The sequence below is a fragment of the Pogona vitticeps genome, chromosome 12 (assembly GCF_051106095.1).
Source record: "Pogona vitticeps strain Pit_001003342236 chromosome 12, PviZW2.1, whole genome shotgun sequence".
In the NCBI taxonomy this organism is placed as follows: domain Eukaryota; kingdom Metazoa; phylum Chordata; class Lepidosauria; order Squamata; family Agamidae; genus Pogona; species Pogona vitticeps.
The window spans coordinates 10,041,577-10,057,270 of record NC_135794.1 but is presented as its reverse complement, the minus strand read 5'-3'; the positions used below and the strand labels follow the sequence as shown (position 1 = coordinate 10,057,270).

Here is a 15,694-nt window from a genome sequence, read left to right as displayed (position 1 = left end):
CAAAGGATCCAGATTTCTTCATCCTCTGAATGAACTGTAAGGCAGAATCCTTTTGAGGAGGAGGAGGAAGACACAAATGCCACCCTCCAGCAGCTCACTCACCTTCTGTCTGTCTGTCTGTCTGTCTGTCACATAACTGGTTGTGAAATCTATTGTATAACCTGCCCCACAAATGTCACCCCACTGTGCGATCGCAGTTGTGTGCATGGGTTTCTGCAAAATAATCTTGGCCCAAGAGTTTAAACTTTGATTATGGAAAAACCACTGTAGCAAAGAACAAAAACAAAACAGACAGGCCCGGAACTTTGAATGTTGACATAACCTTGAAAACATTTTAAAATTTAGGGTGCAGCCTTGGTATCCATCTGTGTTACATCAGAAGTAGGGAGGCCACCTCTGCTGTTTCTCTGAGTCTCCTCAGCTTTAATTCGCATTTGACAAGCAATTACAACGTGGCCCTGTCTGTGTGAGAGGTAGCTACACCTCCGGATTCTGTGTGTGTGGATAGGGGAACTTTTCATTTCTGTTCATCTAGGGAGAATCTGCCCACTCCTGCCTCAGCGTCATGAAAGACCTGCTCCTTTGTTTATTGATATGAATCAACACCACTGCTTGTGTTTGTGGACTGTCCTTGTGGATGTTGCAACAGGGACTGCCATAAAGCGTGTATTCATGTCAAGATTTAACCCCGCACCACTTTCTACAGTTACCTGGACATTAGCTTGAGATCTTATTGCTGGCATTTTAGGGTTACAAGTCTTGTGTCATTAATGCCATAAGGGCTGAAATGTGTTAATGGCAATACATGATTCTTTTCTAACACATCTAGAGCCTGTGGCAGACTTCAAATATGCTGCATAGTTTGGAGAAGAGATTTGACAGGATTGAAAAACGAAATGCATTTGTGTGGAATACGGGCATTTGATGAATTTTTTGCAAATCCGAATATGGAGTCATCTGATCTGCCCTTCTCCATTTAACACAGAGGTGGGGAACCAGCGGCCCTTCAGTTCTCATAAGCCTCAGTCAGCATGGCCAAGGGTAAGAAATGGTGGGATTTGTAGTCCTGCAAACTTTTATAAACCTAGGAGCTCCCACCTCCTATCTTTGCATTCATTTGGCCAAAATCCCATAGCAGTCATACTGGTTGGAAGCTGGAGCCCAGCATAGCTGAAAAGCAACATCCGGGTCTGTGCATTAGTGCTGGAAATGGCCAGATTGAATTAGAATGGTTATTGTCAAGACTGGGATGTTTAATTCTAATAAACAACTTCCCATTCTTTCAGGAAGTAATTATGTAACCTGCTTTAGCCATCTTTTAGGCTCCCTGCCATAATTCACAGTCATTTGGTTAACCGAGGACAATTCTTTCAAACTGGGTGAGGACCACCTTTCTAGGGAGAAAGCCCACCTGTGAATCAAGCTCAAATAAGAAATTCCCTTGCACCCAGATTTTGGCAGCACAGCAAACTGCTTTTGATGGAGCCTGTTTGTTTTGCCACAGTGTCAGAAATTGTTTATCTGCTGCTGGATACTGGATGAACCACACTTCAGGGTATTAGCAAGATTAAGAATGCACCATATTCATAAATGTGGAACTCCATGATATTCAGAACTCCAAAGGCTGGTGAGGCCGGATTAGCCTCCAGGCTGGGAATGGTAGCCCCAAAAGTAGTTTTTCAAAGCTGTGATTAGAGATCTTGTCATCAGGGATGTTTACCATATTGCCAAGAGTCTTTCAAGGTTTTTTTTTTTTTTTTGAAGCCAGACTTCATAGGAATCCTGTGCCTAAATCCTGAAGATCTATTACCACACAATGCAAGCTAATCCCAAATATGACAGGAGCTCCTACTTTGATACTCAGATGCTTTCATTGGTTAAGAATTTCCCTCTTCTAGTCACAGGCTGTCTCTAACGTCTGTTTCTTAACTAGAGTTGCCAGTCAGAAGCTTCCCATTCCAAGAATGTCAGGGCCAAAATACTGAGCCCAGGAGACAAGCCTCTGTATACCAGTTGCAAAATAAGATGTCTGTATGAAGAAGTCGATTTCCTGCACAATGTCCTAAACACAGGTCCAAACACCATCATGTTGAGCCCATAAGCCCTTCCACTGACTGGGACCGGGGAGGAGATGGACTCCCAAGCATTAAAACCATCATGCGCAATGCTTACCCTGTGGTTTTTCTCTCCACTTGGAGCGGAGAAAAGCACAGCAGCGCCCCACAAATTCAAGCAGTGCCCCAAGACCTGGCAAGCTTAGCTTGTGTGAAAGACATGCAAACAAACACAGACAGTGAGACAAAAACGGGATCCTGCCACAATATAAGAATGATGGTTTATTATTCTGACCAGGAGAGTTCAACTCTCTGGAAGCTATGATCACTCCTACAGTTGCTGGTTTCTGAAGCACATCAGGCCAATGTTGACTACCAAAGGGCAAGTAGTTGCTACGCAGAAGGGGGCAGGAAGGACAGGAAGATTGAGAACGGGTCCCAATCCATCAAGAAGAAGAAAAAAACAGAAGAGACAACAGGACAACTAAGCAAGAGTGTGTGCACAGAGAAAAGACTCACACAGGGCCTTCCTTGGGATTCTCAGCCAGAAAGTTTGTGTGTGTGTGTGTGTGTGTGTCTGTGTGTGTGTGTAGAGTAGGAAAGAAGGGCTAGAAGTTTCCTTTTTTGGAACACAGCTGGGAAAAGTTCCTCTTTTAGACTACATCCCCTAGAATCCCCCTGGATGGCAGGTAGCCATTCTGAGAGTAGTGGTCCAAAATTCTAGGATCTGTAGTCTCAAAAAGACACTTTTACAAGCTCTACAGTAACCACATGATGACCCTTTTAACATTCCTGGCAAGGTTCATATTATTGATCAACAGAATGAAATATTTTTTTTTCTATTTATAAGTTTCAACCTTCAGACCATCCAATTTATACCCAATGGCACAAAACTATTATTATGTAGCCCGTTAAAGAAATGGAGTCATTAAACGTGCAGCCTGGAATGGATTGGACTGAAATTTAAAAGGCAAACCAAAAGAGTGCCTGAAGGAAAGTTGGTCCAGAGAACTTAATTTTCTCTCTACAGCCCGTCCGTCTCCAAATCCTACCTCGAAGCCCATTGTCCACAGTTCTGGATCCTTCCAGAAAGTCTTGCTTGGTGTGGTCCCAGTCTCTGGTCTGCTTTTGACATCGGTTTCCAAGGCACAGCACAATGGTAAACCTTTGGTGGTGACCTTTTATTTTATCTCCCAAAATCAAGCTAGCAAACCTTAGCAAATACATTTCACATCAGGAGAACTAGAAGTCCTCAAATTCTAAAGATCAGCATTGCCGAAAATCTCCTGCATGTGATGAGGCACTGGCTGGGGGGAAAAATTGCAGCAGAGGAGGAAGAAGAAAAATATCTTTGGGTTAACTCAGTGATTTGCTCCCTGCCATTGCTAGTCCACTTCATCTTGTGCCCTTGTGGACGATAGTCCTCAGGGAAGTCGGTCATAGCCTTAAGGTAAGACTACAAAGAGAAGCTCAAGAAAGGTGCATGGAAGAGCAGGCCACAAAGGGGGAGGGGGAGGAATGGCAGAGAGATGAAGAAGCAAAAGCTTCTCCCCATTGATGGAGTTCATTCATCACCAAAATCCCAATCTGTCTCCCATCAAGGTCTTGCCGGACTAACTTGCATCCCATTGGGTGTTTTGTTTGACAGGACCCCCTTTCGATAGGGTAGAAGGGAGGGGTTGTTAAGGAGGGTGTAGGCCAGACTCCAGCGGGCAAGATTCTGCTTTGACTTGGATGCTTTTGATGTTGGCATCGTGGTCTTCATGAGCTTGACTCCTGCCCAAAATGAATGAATGAATAAATAAGTAAATGAATGAACAAATAACAGCAATCTTATGATGAAAATCTGGACTTTGAATAGATTTAGAAGTCCGTTTAGGGCTTCCAAATGTACCCTGATTTGGTTGGCAGTGATCTGTGTTCCATCTGATTCAGCATCCCAGATCCTGATCAATTTGTCAATTCTTTGGAAAGCCAAAATGGTCATATATTTAATGGTTGTGTTGTGATGTGCATGAAATTTGGACACTCAGTAGAACTTAAAAGTGGGTAGTAAACCTTCCAAATTTCAGGCAGCAAGCTTCAGGAGTTTGCATACTACTTACTCATCACTAAACTTTCTTTATATACACTGGTAGGCGAAAGAGATTTATACCCCATGTGATTTGTTCTGAGCTAATGACACAATGCAATTTGCAAATAAGGTTTAATTTGCTCTGGAACTGCATCTGGCCCTTCTGGTTTGATCCAGACTGCTAAAATTAGTCCAAATCAGACTGATTTTATTAATACTTTTGGATTTTTTTTTATAAAGAGAACTCATAAAAAGTTACATAGATAAATTTCCCAGCAATAAAAAAGAGAGCCAACTATCTCAACAGAGAGAGAACAACCTCATACTTATTGGTGTGGTCATTTACACTGCCAATAAGACCTGAATGCCGGATGTGCATTTAAAATATTCAGCAGAGCTTGGAGAAGTTATTTTTCACTACAAATCCTAGATTCCTCCAGCCAAAATGATCAGCAGCCATCCTGGCTGGAGAACTGTGGAAGTTGTAGTCCATAAAGTAACATTCTGGAAGCCATGGACCTTTGGTCTAGATGGGCGGGATAGAAATCCAATAAATAAATAAAAATAAACACAGTCTCAAGTTCTGCTAAGTAGAGTTTAAATAGGAATGTACTAGATCTCACCATAGATGAGGAGAGGAAGTAGTAGAAATAGACAATTCACTAGCTCACTCTGTCATATGGCTGCTAATAGTTGATGAACAACCTCAAGACTTTTTGCTTTTTCCTCTTAGGGTTTTTTTTTAAAATCTTTAAGCTATACAGTATATAGACTAGATAGACTTTTGAACTGGGATCGATGTTTGTAAAGTAAGTCACTTGGCCAACTCTAGTTCTCATGAAGACGGTAACTCTGTGTTGGGTCTACACCAACTCACATGGTGGATAGTGGATAGCATGGAGGAGTCAATTTGATTCATGGCAAGTCTCTTTGGGATTAGCTGGTTTAAACGCTTTCTTTTCCTTTTTTTAAAAAAGGATGTGTATGGCAATTGTTGGAAAGAAGCTAAGGTAGAGTGATACATGCCTCCTGCCCCCCCACCCCATATCTAGCCATTATCTTGGCCAAAATCATGGTGTCTGTAGGTTGAAGACTTTCAGATCCTCTAGAAAACTGCTCAGATACCGCATGTTCTACAGTCTGGCCAAGGATCTTTAGTCTTGTACAGTTTTCCCCAGGCTTAAATAGGAAACATGGTGGCTGTGAACAATGCAAACTGGAAGTCTTGGTGCTTCTGTAAGTTCGAAGCAATGTGATAACACAAAACAACAATGACAGGAACAATGGCGCCTGCATGTCCACATGCAGACCCAGAATGGCGAAGTTAGCAACATCACGTTCCCCTGAGATGTTAGGTCCAAATTACTCCCTCGCAACAATCTCAAGAGGACCTTTGCAATGTCACAGAACTGTACACAACAGATGTAACATGGGGGTGTGTGCATGTGCCCATGAAATGTAGACACTTTATGATCACGTTGAAGGCTACTGTGTGTGAAATCCAGAAGCAGTAGCTCTAGAGCACCCAAGACAATGAAAAAGGGAGGATGTTTCTGGCAGCACCACTCTCAAATCCAAAGCCTGGGATCTGGAGAACCTAAAGCCGGAGTCTCAGCATGAAACCGACCTCCTGCCCCCAAAATCCATACACTTGGCATGACATGAATGTGGAAGAGTAAATGAGGAATCTTCAACACATGCATAGCACATGGCATGGGTGCAACACATGCAAAATCATGACTGTGGGTGGAATGCACCTCTTGAATTTGTAGCCACCTCCATGCCAGAAACATTATTTGCATCAAGTTAAAGAAGCCTTTGCTTTTCCCCTCCCACCCCGGCCTCCTTCTTTCTCCTGAAGAGTTTATAGAAAGAAGTGATGCCACTGTGTTCCTTCGAGACACAAAGGAGACCCCAGTGGTAGAGAGAAGCCAAGGGCGATTTCTCCAAAGACAGCTCCAAGGGCCATCTTTCCCTCTGTGTTGCTCCTCCTCTTTGCTGAGCAGCTGTATCATTTTCATCCAGCATCTGTGGCCCTCCCTAGAAGGAGGTCAAGGGAGGGAATCGATCCGAGCTGCTTTCTCACCTTCTTCTGCTTCACGTGGCTGGAGTCCCTTTCGCCTTGAAGGACTGTGGGTTTGGAGGAGCAACACACAAAAGGCTTTCATCACCGGGTGGGACTGGCTGACCTCAATTTTTAAGTAGTAACAATATGTGCGGTAGCCTGGAAGGAAGTGGGTTTGGGGAAGTTAAAACAAAACAACACAGAAATACATGTAAAATGCATATCGTGCAGGCATGCAGAATGGGTAAACGCTGGGGAGGCAGAGGAAAACAATTGGAAAGGATTCTTCTTTTTCTAATCTTGTCTCCTTCAATTTTTTCTGAAATTAAGTCAATGCAGATGGGAGGAAATATCTTCCAGGTGGAAAATACAGCTCAGATATTCAGGATTAGCTGCATTTAAGGAGATAAAACCAGTCCTAACAAGTGGAGAATTGGGTTTGATTCACATTTTTCCAGAATTTAAAACACACACACACATTTCTCATTTACATTCCCTGAACTAATATGTGGACTGGAAGTGAATAATATCTTGTCTTGTGGAATCCCCTGATTTTTACACTGTCATTCCCTGTTAATGTGACATATAATATATATGTATTGTGTCTGTGCGCACACGCACACGCACACACACACACACACACACACACACACACACAGATATTAAAGAAAGTTCCCATTTACAATAGATACATTAGGAGAAATCATGTACAAAAATAAAGGTAATTTTTCTTTGGTGTGTGCTTAAAAAACATGTTGCCACCTGACAAAGGGGGTGGGTGGGATTTATAACTGTCAATACTTTATTTTATTTTTATTATAATTTTCTGTTTCCCCATCTTGATCGTTACTTAGCATTACTAATCACTATTGTTTTGAATTGTTTTTAACTGTTTTAGCTTACAATGTTTAATGGAACCCGCCCAGAGTAGACTTTGTCTAAAAGGGTGGGATAGAAATCTAATAAATAAATAAATAAATACATAAAATAAAATAAAACTGAACAGTGTGAAATTGACCAGAAATAGAAAAATTCAGCAATTGCTGTTAACCTCTTCTTAACTAATTTTAGGAAAATCCAAGCCGAATATCCAGCCGAGAGCCTTCACTTGCGAACCAGTCAGTGCTGGGCAAAGTAAATCAGATACTGTTTGGCCTGTGTATTACATATTGGCCCCAGAGTCATTTGATGGCTCCCAGAGGTTTCCAGAATTTAAGGAGAAAGAATCGATGAAAAATTGGTTCCCTCCAAAACCGGGGCATCACTTCTCCCCTAAAACATACAGCTCTTTTTAACAACAACAACAAAAAAAATCAGATTCAAATGTGACCTTCCAAGTTCCCGCCATTTTCAATCTGAAGGGCAGTACAGTATGTCCCTGAGAGGGTTGATAAAGGTAAAGGTTCCCCTTGACAATTTTTGTCCAGTTCTGTCCGACTCTAAGGGGCGGTGCTCATCCCCCTTTCCAAGCCATAGAGCCAGCGTTTTTGTCCAAAGACAATCTTCCGTGGTCACATGGCCAGTGTGACTTAGACACGGAACGCCGTTACCTTCCCACCGAGGTGGTCCCTATTAATCTACTTGCATTTACATGCTTTCGAACCGCTAGGTTGGCGGGAGCTGGGACAAGCGACGGGCGCTCACTCCGTCACGTGGATTCGATCTTACAGCTGCAGATCTATAGACCTTACAGCGGCTTCTGTGGTTTAACCCGCAGCGCCACCACGTCCCAATGATGGTTGAGGGGCTAGTAAAACACTCCTCTTATCCAGCCCTAGCTTAGGGCCATTGTTGAAAGGGGGGGTTGTCTCTAAATTTAAACAAAATGATTTGTTTTGGCACTTCTATAGGGTTCTTAAACTTGATACAGTTTAGGGCTTTGCTTGTCTCCATTCAGTTCTGAAACCACCGCTCCTAGCTCCCCACATGCCTCATTTGCTTGGTGTAATCAACACTACAGAACATTTAACTGCTCTGAATTATCTGCCCAATTAAAAACAACAGTTTTCAATCGGGTTTCTAATTTATTGTGATCCAGAATTTTTCTCCTGAGGTGAAAAATGTTATTTTAAAAATATCATTAACAGCAGGGCTTTGATGTCTGAGGACATGGAGGCCAATTTTGAATAAAGTCAGCCAACAGCAGCCACTTAGGCAAAAGTTTATCGCTGCAGAAAGCATGCCATCATTTATGTGATCATTGCTGCCGGCTCCAATCCAAGGGTCACCATCCGGAAGAGCGAGCCATGTGAGGCATAAGGAAAGGAAGTAGGCAGATTGGATGTACGTCACCTGCCTGGATCGAAGACCTCAACGCCGTGGCCCAGGAGGCTCACGTCCAGACGGCAGAAGTGGACAACATTGTAAAGCGCAGACACCACCAATCTCCAGACTCCTGCCAAGACCCCTATTAGCACGTTGATTGGGAAGAGCAAGTATGTCACGATGTACAGAGCACGCCTACAGACAAGGAGACCAAAGACAGCCAAGATTTAAGTACTGTTGTTTCATTACTTAGCTTTTACTTGAGAGTAATGGTTAGAAGTGTCAGCCTGGGTCTGGGGAGAACCAGATTCTAGTCCTTATCAGGAAACTCGTTGGGTGAATCTCTTGTTCTCTCTGTGTGACCTACCTCAAAGGATTGTTGAGAGCATAAAATGTGGAAAAAGAAAGCTGTGGCTGCATTTATATCCAGCCTTTCCTCCAGTGAACTCTAGGTGGTGTAAATGGATTTTTCATCTCCCTGGAGAAGGGCTGACTTCAAAAGCTGCCTCCTTCATTCAAACAAAATTTTATAAGATCGCCATCTCTTTTCTTACTTGTGGTTATGTAAAATGGGGGTGGGGTGGGGGCTGGATGGAGATCGGGTTCTTTCCAATTGATTGACAAGGCTGACCGTCTGTTGGCTTCCTTCTTTCCTTAAACACAGACCTTCTTGGGGTGGGTTACAATGATTAAAAAGTGACTACAAGAAACACACCATTAGAGAGCCTGCTGCAAAGGAAGAGCCAACTGGAGCTCAGAGAGGGAGGACATCCCTCAGCTGCGGGGGGGGGGGGGCTACTGCAGATAAGGCCCTGCCATGACTTATAAACCTTTCAACCTCTGCCGGTGGTGGCAGCTTCAGGGGGATGTCAAAAGGGGAGTGGATATCATAGATCCAAATCAAAGGCGAGAAGGAGTCCTCTCCGGCAGGTGAGTTTTCAAGAATTCTTATCTCTGCTGTGTGGGGATTGCTGTTCTTTTAAAACCAGGTGTAGCCTACAAATGACTCAGCAGCTTAGATTTCATTGCTTGCATAGAGGCAGGTTGGTATTCCCAGGTAAACAAGGCTTGCTGCTCCAATGGGCAACCTAAGTGACAACATCATACCAGTCTCATATGTTTTAATGGGCCGATGGGTGCCGGACGTTACCTGTTGGTTAGCTCCTTGGGTTCACAGCCATGCTCAAGAAAACAGTAGTGCGTCAGCAGGTTCTGTGCAATCACAGCCACCACCAAGGTCAGCCAGAAGGGCCTAAGTGCAAGCAAAGGGAAAGAAGGGCATGTTTCACTCCCTGTCACTTTGTTCTATCATCAGGCAAATAATCTAGAATTGCCCAAACATACTACGTACAAGGAAAGAGGTGGAGCCTCACAATAGGAAAGGTTTCACCCCCGAGTGGGCACCTTTGGTCAGACAGCCGGCCATCATTCCCTCACCCCCACCATCCCAAAGTGCTACACCAAGCTGGGAAGTGCCCCCAAGCGGCCAAACAACCAGGAAACACATATACACAAACAGGAAGTAATTGAACGTTCACTTCTGGTTCTGATCTTTGGATTGGCGTTTTCTTATGGACTTAAGTAAAGGTTCCCCTTGACATTTAGTCCAGTTGTGTCCGACTCTAGGGCGTGGTGCTCATCCCCATTTCCAAGCCGTAGAGCCAGCGTTTGTCCAAAGACAATTTCCGTGGTCACGTGGCCAGCGTGACTAGACATGGAACACCGTGACCTTCCCACTGAGGTGATACCTATTTATCTACTCACATTTTTACATGCTTTCTAACTGCTAAGTTGGCAAGGAGCTGGGACAAGCAATTGGAGCTCACTCCATCATGTGGATTCGATCTTACGACGGCTGATCTTCTGACCTTGCAGCACAGAGGCTTCTGCGGTTTAACCCGCAGCGACACCACGTCCCTATCTTATGGACGTAGGGGGTCCTTAAAAACAGAATTCAGGACCTGGTTTCATCGAAGGGACGGCAACCCTGATATCTTCCATATATTCTGGACTTCCACAACCAAAATCTCTCAATACTTGTCCATAGTCTTTAATGGGATCAATCATCTCTACCAGATTCCCCAGCTCAGTTTAATTATTCCTAGGGCTGCTATTTTAAAGAAGTAAGACTGGCAACCAAATGGTGTTTTGTGTCATGTTAAAGGAAAGAAAGGCAACTTGTGGCCCTTCAGGGATATTTGGACTTCAACTCTCATAATCCCTAGCCAACACAGTCAATAGTGAGGTATTATGGGAGTTGTAGTTTTAAGCAGAGGGCCTAAGTTGTTTAGACTTGGAGTAGAGAGATGGAAAACAGCCAAATGCTGCTTCTCATCCTAAAGCCCAAGGCTACCACTGTGCAGAAATACACAGAATCATGGCTTAGCGCTTACTTTTTCCACGGGAATTTGTAGTTTTTTCCCCCCGGTGCCTTGGTTGCAGACAAAACGTCGGCCCTGTCAGCCTTCGTGCCTGAGCCCCAAGGATTCTTACCACATGTTCTCCACAATCTTGAAGAGATGTACGTTGCTGCCAGATTGCAGGGGGATCACTACCAGAAAAGTGAACCCGACTGTGCAAACGAAGAGGATGATTTGCTGAATGAGCAGGCCTGGGATGCAGGAAACAGAATTACCAAAACAGCCACCTATAATCCTTATTCACTATTGTTTGTATTTGTAGCATTATTATTCCTGCCTCAGGCTAAAAAAAAAAAAATGATAACCAAAATTCATCTGAGTTGTTCATGTTTCCTTTTGTGATGGCATGGTGCACCCATAAAAGAGCTCAAGGGAGACTCAGCATGCTCAGTGCACAACTTGGCAAGCTACTTGGGGTGCTACAGTTTGCAAAACCCTTAGTGAGGAGGGTCTCTGGGTCAGGGGCCCTGCAATACAGTGGTGCCTCGCTTAATGGGCACCCCGTTTAACGACGAATCCGCATAGCGATTAAGTTTTTGCGATCTCAAAAGCGATTGCATTGCGATGTTTTAGATAGGAAAAAATCGCTTTGCGATGATCGGTACGCTGTTTCGCTTACTGATTATCACATAGCAATGATTTTCCAACAGTTGATCGGCGGTTCCAAAATGGCCGCCGGGTAACAAAAATGGCCACCCGCTGTGTTTTCATGCCAATTCCTCGCTTACCGGGCAGCGAAAATGGCCGCCGTATGGAGGATTTTCGCTTAAAGGTGATTTTTTTTGCCCATAGGAACGCATTAAACGGGTTTTAATGCACTCCTATGGGCTTTTTATTTTCGCATAGCGACGAAATCGCTTTGCAGCGATTTTTGCTGCACGGATTATCATTGCTATGCGGGGCACCACTGTATTCTTTGACTACTGGAGCAGGGCTTGAAGACCTGAATATGGACAGATGGAGGAGGAATGGTGCTTTGGAAGAGGGCATGGGTGGCATTCCAAAATCTCCACACTGCAACATTTTGCTGCAGGTCCCCTTGTTTAGTTCTCCTGTGCCTTCCTCCAGCCTCTCTGAACGCCTTCCTCCTCCACATCCCCATCCATTCTTCACTTTCAAAGGGGCAACGTGGGTCTCGTTTTTTTACCCAGGCAGGCAAATGCTGCCTGAAAGCCCGCAAAGCACATCCAACACATGAGAGCCTGTTGAGAAGGCCGGAGTCTGCGGGAACGATAGAAAACATCCAGCACGGCACCTTGGTAGAGACGCTGGAGGTTAATCCTGAAAAGACACAGAGAAAGAGAAAGCACGTGATCAAGTGTGAGTATTTTAAAAATAGATTGGATGGAAGGTACAAAGCAGCGCGTGGAAAAAATGAGCTACAAGGAGGGCCCTTCTTGACAATGCAGACATTCTCAGAAATCTGCCTCATTCTACAGCTGTTGTGTTTCTTCCTCTGCCAATTTGAAGCTCACGGAAAGCTTCGCACCAGCAAGCTCTGAATGCAGAAGTGATCCACTTTGCAGAGGCAAAACCATCACCCTAAATGTCACTCTCCCTCCCAAGAGCAAACCCCAGAACAAAATAGACCCCCAAATGAAAAAGGAGGGAGAGTCTCAGATCTTGGGTGCGATCCGCTAGGCATCTGTCCCGCTGTCTGTTCCGCTGCAGGGATGAGCAGGTTGACTCCTTTTGCTGGCAATCAGGTCATTGTACAGCAATTGTCAGAGTGAAGCAGCCCACCTTTAACAGCATTCCTACCTGCACAGTTATAGGTCCCTAACTTTTCTGGTGAGGGTAAGATTGCTCTGTGTTGGATCTCGATAATAGTGAGCTGGCTACCTCAAGTTAATGGATACCACAACAAAGGTAACATCCCATGCTTTAGTGAGGTTCTCTTGCCTTAAAGCAGACTGAGTGCATCAATGAAAATGGGTTTAAATCCCCTTCCACCACCTAGAACCCACCATTCCTTCCATTTCTGATGTCCAAAGTGTGGGATTACGATTTTTGTAGCTGAAAGGAGAGTCAGCAGCAGGTGTGGGAAACCAGAGATTTTTAAAAGTCTAGAAATGAGCATGCTCAATGAGCATGGAATATTGACGATATGATATCCGGAGGGAAGACATAGAAAAAGGGACAAGGGGAGAAATGGAATACTGTGGCAGGAATCCCAGGAGAGAATATTCCATGCTAGAAATGTTTGTTGCAAGTCTCCCTTGCCACACTGTACTGATATTTTAAGCATAGAAATCGGGAGCAGCAGAAGTTGGAAAAGTTTTTCTCCACCCAGGAGTAAAACACACAGAATTTGAGATGCTATAGTCAAAAAGAGAAAGTTTTAAAAGTTCTGAACATTTTGCAAAATCTCCATCCTTTCTTATTGGCAATTCTGGGTTGGATGTCTCTACTTTTATGCTTTCTCCTCCCCCTCCAAAAAAGAAATTATTTGTTAAAATAAAATAAAGGAAAATCAGTGGGTGTGCAATGTGCCTTCAAGCTAACACTGATTCATTTGTGGGTCCAAGAAACAACAGAGGAATAATGAGAGTGTCACATTGACGGAGGCCATACCCATGGGTCTGTGCTTCCTTCCTGTAGAAGGAAATGTGGCTGATTTATAAATGCACTCTGGTTTCAGAGACGCAGGATGTTTGTGTTAGAAGAGAGAGACCCTGGAGCTTGTATAGAGCAGTGGTGCTCAACCGAGGGTCAGGGATTCATGGGTGGGGTTCACGGGAGAGCCAAAGAGACCCACTGAGCTAGAGGACCTGCAAGTTCCCTTCCGCTTCTAAAGTTTAAGATCACATAGAAAGCCACTTTGAGCAAACACTTCTGAGACGGAGGGAGGGGGATTTGGAATGAAGATGGAAATGTTCTCACCTGTGTTTCACCAGGGACTTCAGCAACATGCAGAAAGTCAGCAGACAGGAGATGACCAAGGAAATAACAAAGCACACTACGAAAAAGGAGAAGGCAGAGATGTGAGAGGGCCAAACACACTGACCACAGAATTCATGCCATGGTGTAGGGCATGCAGAGTTAAGATCCCAGAACCTTCTAAACAGCAGGGACTGTGACACCCTCCCCCACCCTCCACAAGTTTCCCTGTTCCCCCTGAGCTTAACAAAAATCCTCATAGTGGCTGGGAGAGAAATAGGTTTTTGTAAACCAGCCATGTTGTAATACAAAGTATTTGAAAATGGTTTGGTCTTGAACGGGCCATTAGGAGCCATTCAGTTTACAAAAGACCTGCTCTTTACTTGTTAATGGGGGATAGCTATGGGGGAGCCACAGAAGGGCCTTCTGGGTCCTTGCCGGAGTGTCCCATGAAATGCACCAACGTTGCATAAGGGAAAGCATAGCACAAGGACCAACAACCATCCCGTTCACTACTAATAGATCGCCTGCCCCTCCCTCATGGCATGCAGCTAGGATTTGGAAACAGAGGGGCCATGCTGGTTCGGTGAGAAAGCAGTGTGTGTGTTTGATTTGGATCATGGCCACAGCATGACAGCCATTGGGTTCATACCACCATTGTCCACCCCGTTATTATTATTTTTTTTATCAAGATCATTCCAGCAACACCTGGAACAATGAAGGCTTCCCAGACTTGAGACTCCAGTGTTTTGGGACCACGACTTCCAGAATGCCTAACCATTGGTCGTGATTGCTGGAGCACCTGGGAGTTGGAGTCTGACGGCATCTGGGGACTCAAGTTTGGGAACCACGGATCTGGAGGACTGCGCTCTGCCCCTCAACACCTGGCACGGCCAGCGTTTCGAAAGAGTACAAAAAGACTGGTGCCCTGCCCCAAGAGGTTTGCAATATAAAAGAGCCTCTGGGTTGTTTTTTTGTTGTTGTTTTTTTTGCTATTTCTTAATGTGACAGACTGAAAAGCTTGCCAAGGAAGTCCCTGCAGGAGTAAGACTGAACTGAGATATACCAAGCCCTATAAAGCTTGGGTGGGCCCAGAGTATTTTGCAAGAAATGGAGTAATGCTGGCAATTTCAAATATACTTTTAATTTTAAAAATATAGTTGTACAGTGGTGCCTCGCTTAACGAGCGCACCATTTAATGACGAATCCGCATAGCGATGTGTTTTTTGCGATCGCTAATGCGATCGCATTGCGATGTTTTAGGTGGTAAAACATCGCATTGCGATGATCGGTAAGCGTTTCACTTACCGATCTTCGCATTGCGATGTTTAGAAAACAGCTGATCGCGGTTCCAAAATGGCCACCAGGTGCAGAAAATGGCCGCCTGCAGTGTTTTTGCGCCCTGCCCTCACTTACCGAGGCGGCGAAAATGGCAGCCGGATGGGGAATCTTTGCTTACCGGTGAGTTTCCCCCCCATAGGAACACATTAAATGGAGTTTAATGCATTCCTATGGGGTTTTACGTTCCGTATAGCAATGTTTCCAGATAGCAACGTTAATCCTGGAACGGATTAATGTCGCTATGCGGGGCACCACTGTACTTAGAAACTGTCATAATCCAAGTCCCCAGACCTTAGTTTGTTTAGGTTGTGCATAATCCAGGCCTGCTGTGACGACACAGACAGCCCGAAGAAGGGGGAAAGTGATGGAAAAGATTACGATCCTTCAGACAAGAAACCGGTGCATCCTCATTTGTCCAGTGGTACCAAAAAAAGATATATATTCCATTATTTCATGGGCTGTGGAGAGAGGAGAGGCTCTTCTCACAGGGAGTGGCTGGTTCAGCTGGATGGAGGTGGCAGGACCAACTGCCCATCTGCCTGCTGGCCAGCTTTGAAACGTCCTGCCTCTCTTTTCCACACCGAAGCTGCGTTGT

General features: G+C 44.6%; 1 protein-coding gene across 4 annotated transcripts in view; it reads right to left on the bottom strand.

Moving 5' to 3' along the window:
- Positions 1–2,323: 2,323 nt before the first annotated feature.
- The window catches only part of STRA6 (signaling receptor and transporter of retinol STRA6), a 60,047-nt gene continuing 46,676 nt past the window's right edge, over positions 2,324–15,694 (bottom strand). For 3 of the 4 annotated variants that reach the window (XM_020803835.3, XM_078381086.1, XM_078381087.1), the window contains 7 exons: positions 13,762–13,837; positions 12,026–12,159; positions 10,952–11,069; positions 9,609–9,710; positions 8,490–8,653; positions 6,215–6,352; positions 2,324–3,830 (listed from right to left, as the gene is read on the bottom strand). In XM_020803835.3, the coding sequence (XP_020659494.3) occupies positions 3,652–3,830; positions 6,215–6,352; positions 8,490–8,653; positions 9,609–9,710; positions 10,952–11,069; positions 12,026–12,159; positions 13,762–13,837 (911 nt within the window). In that variant the 3' untranslated portion in view covers positions 2,324–3,651. Of the gene's footprint in view, positions 3,831–6,214; positions 6,353–8,485; positions 8,654–9,608; positions 9,711–10,951; positions 11,070–12,025; positions 12,160–13,761; positions 13,838–15,694 lie in introns of all 4 variants that reach the window. The other variant, XR_013538994.1, reaches the window with a different exon arrangement.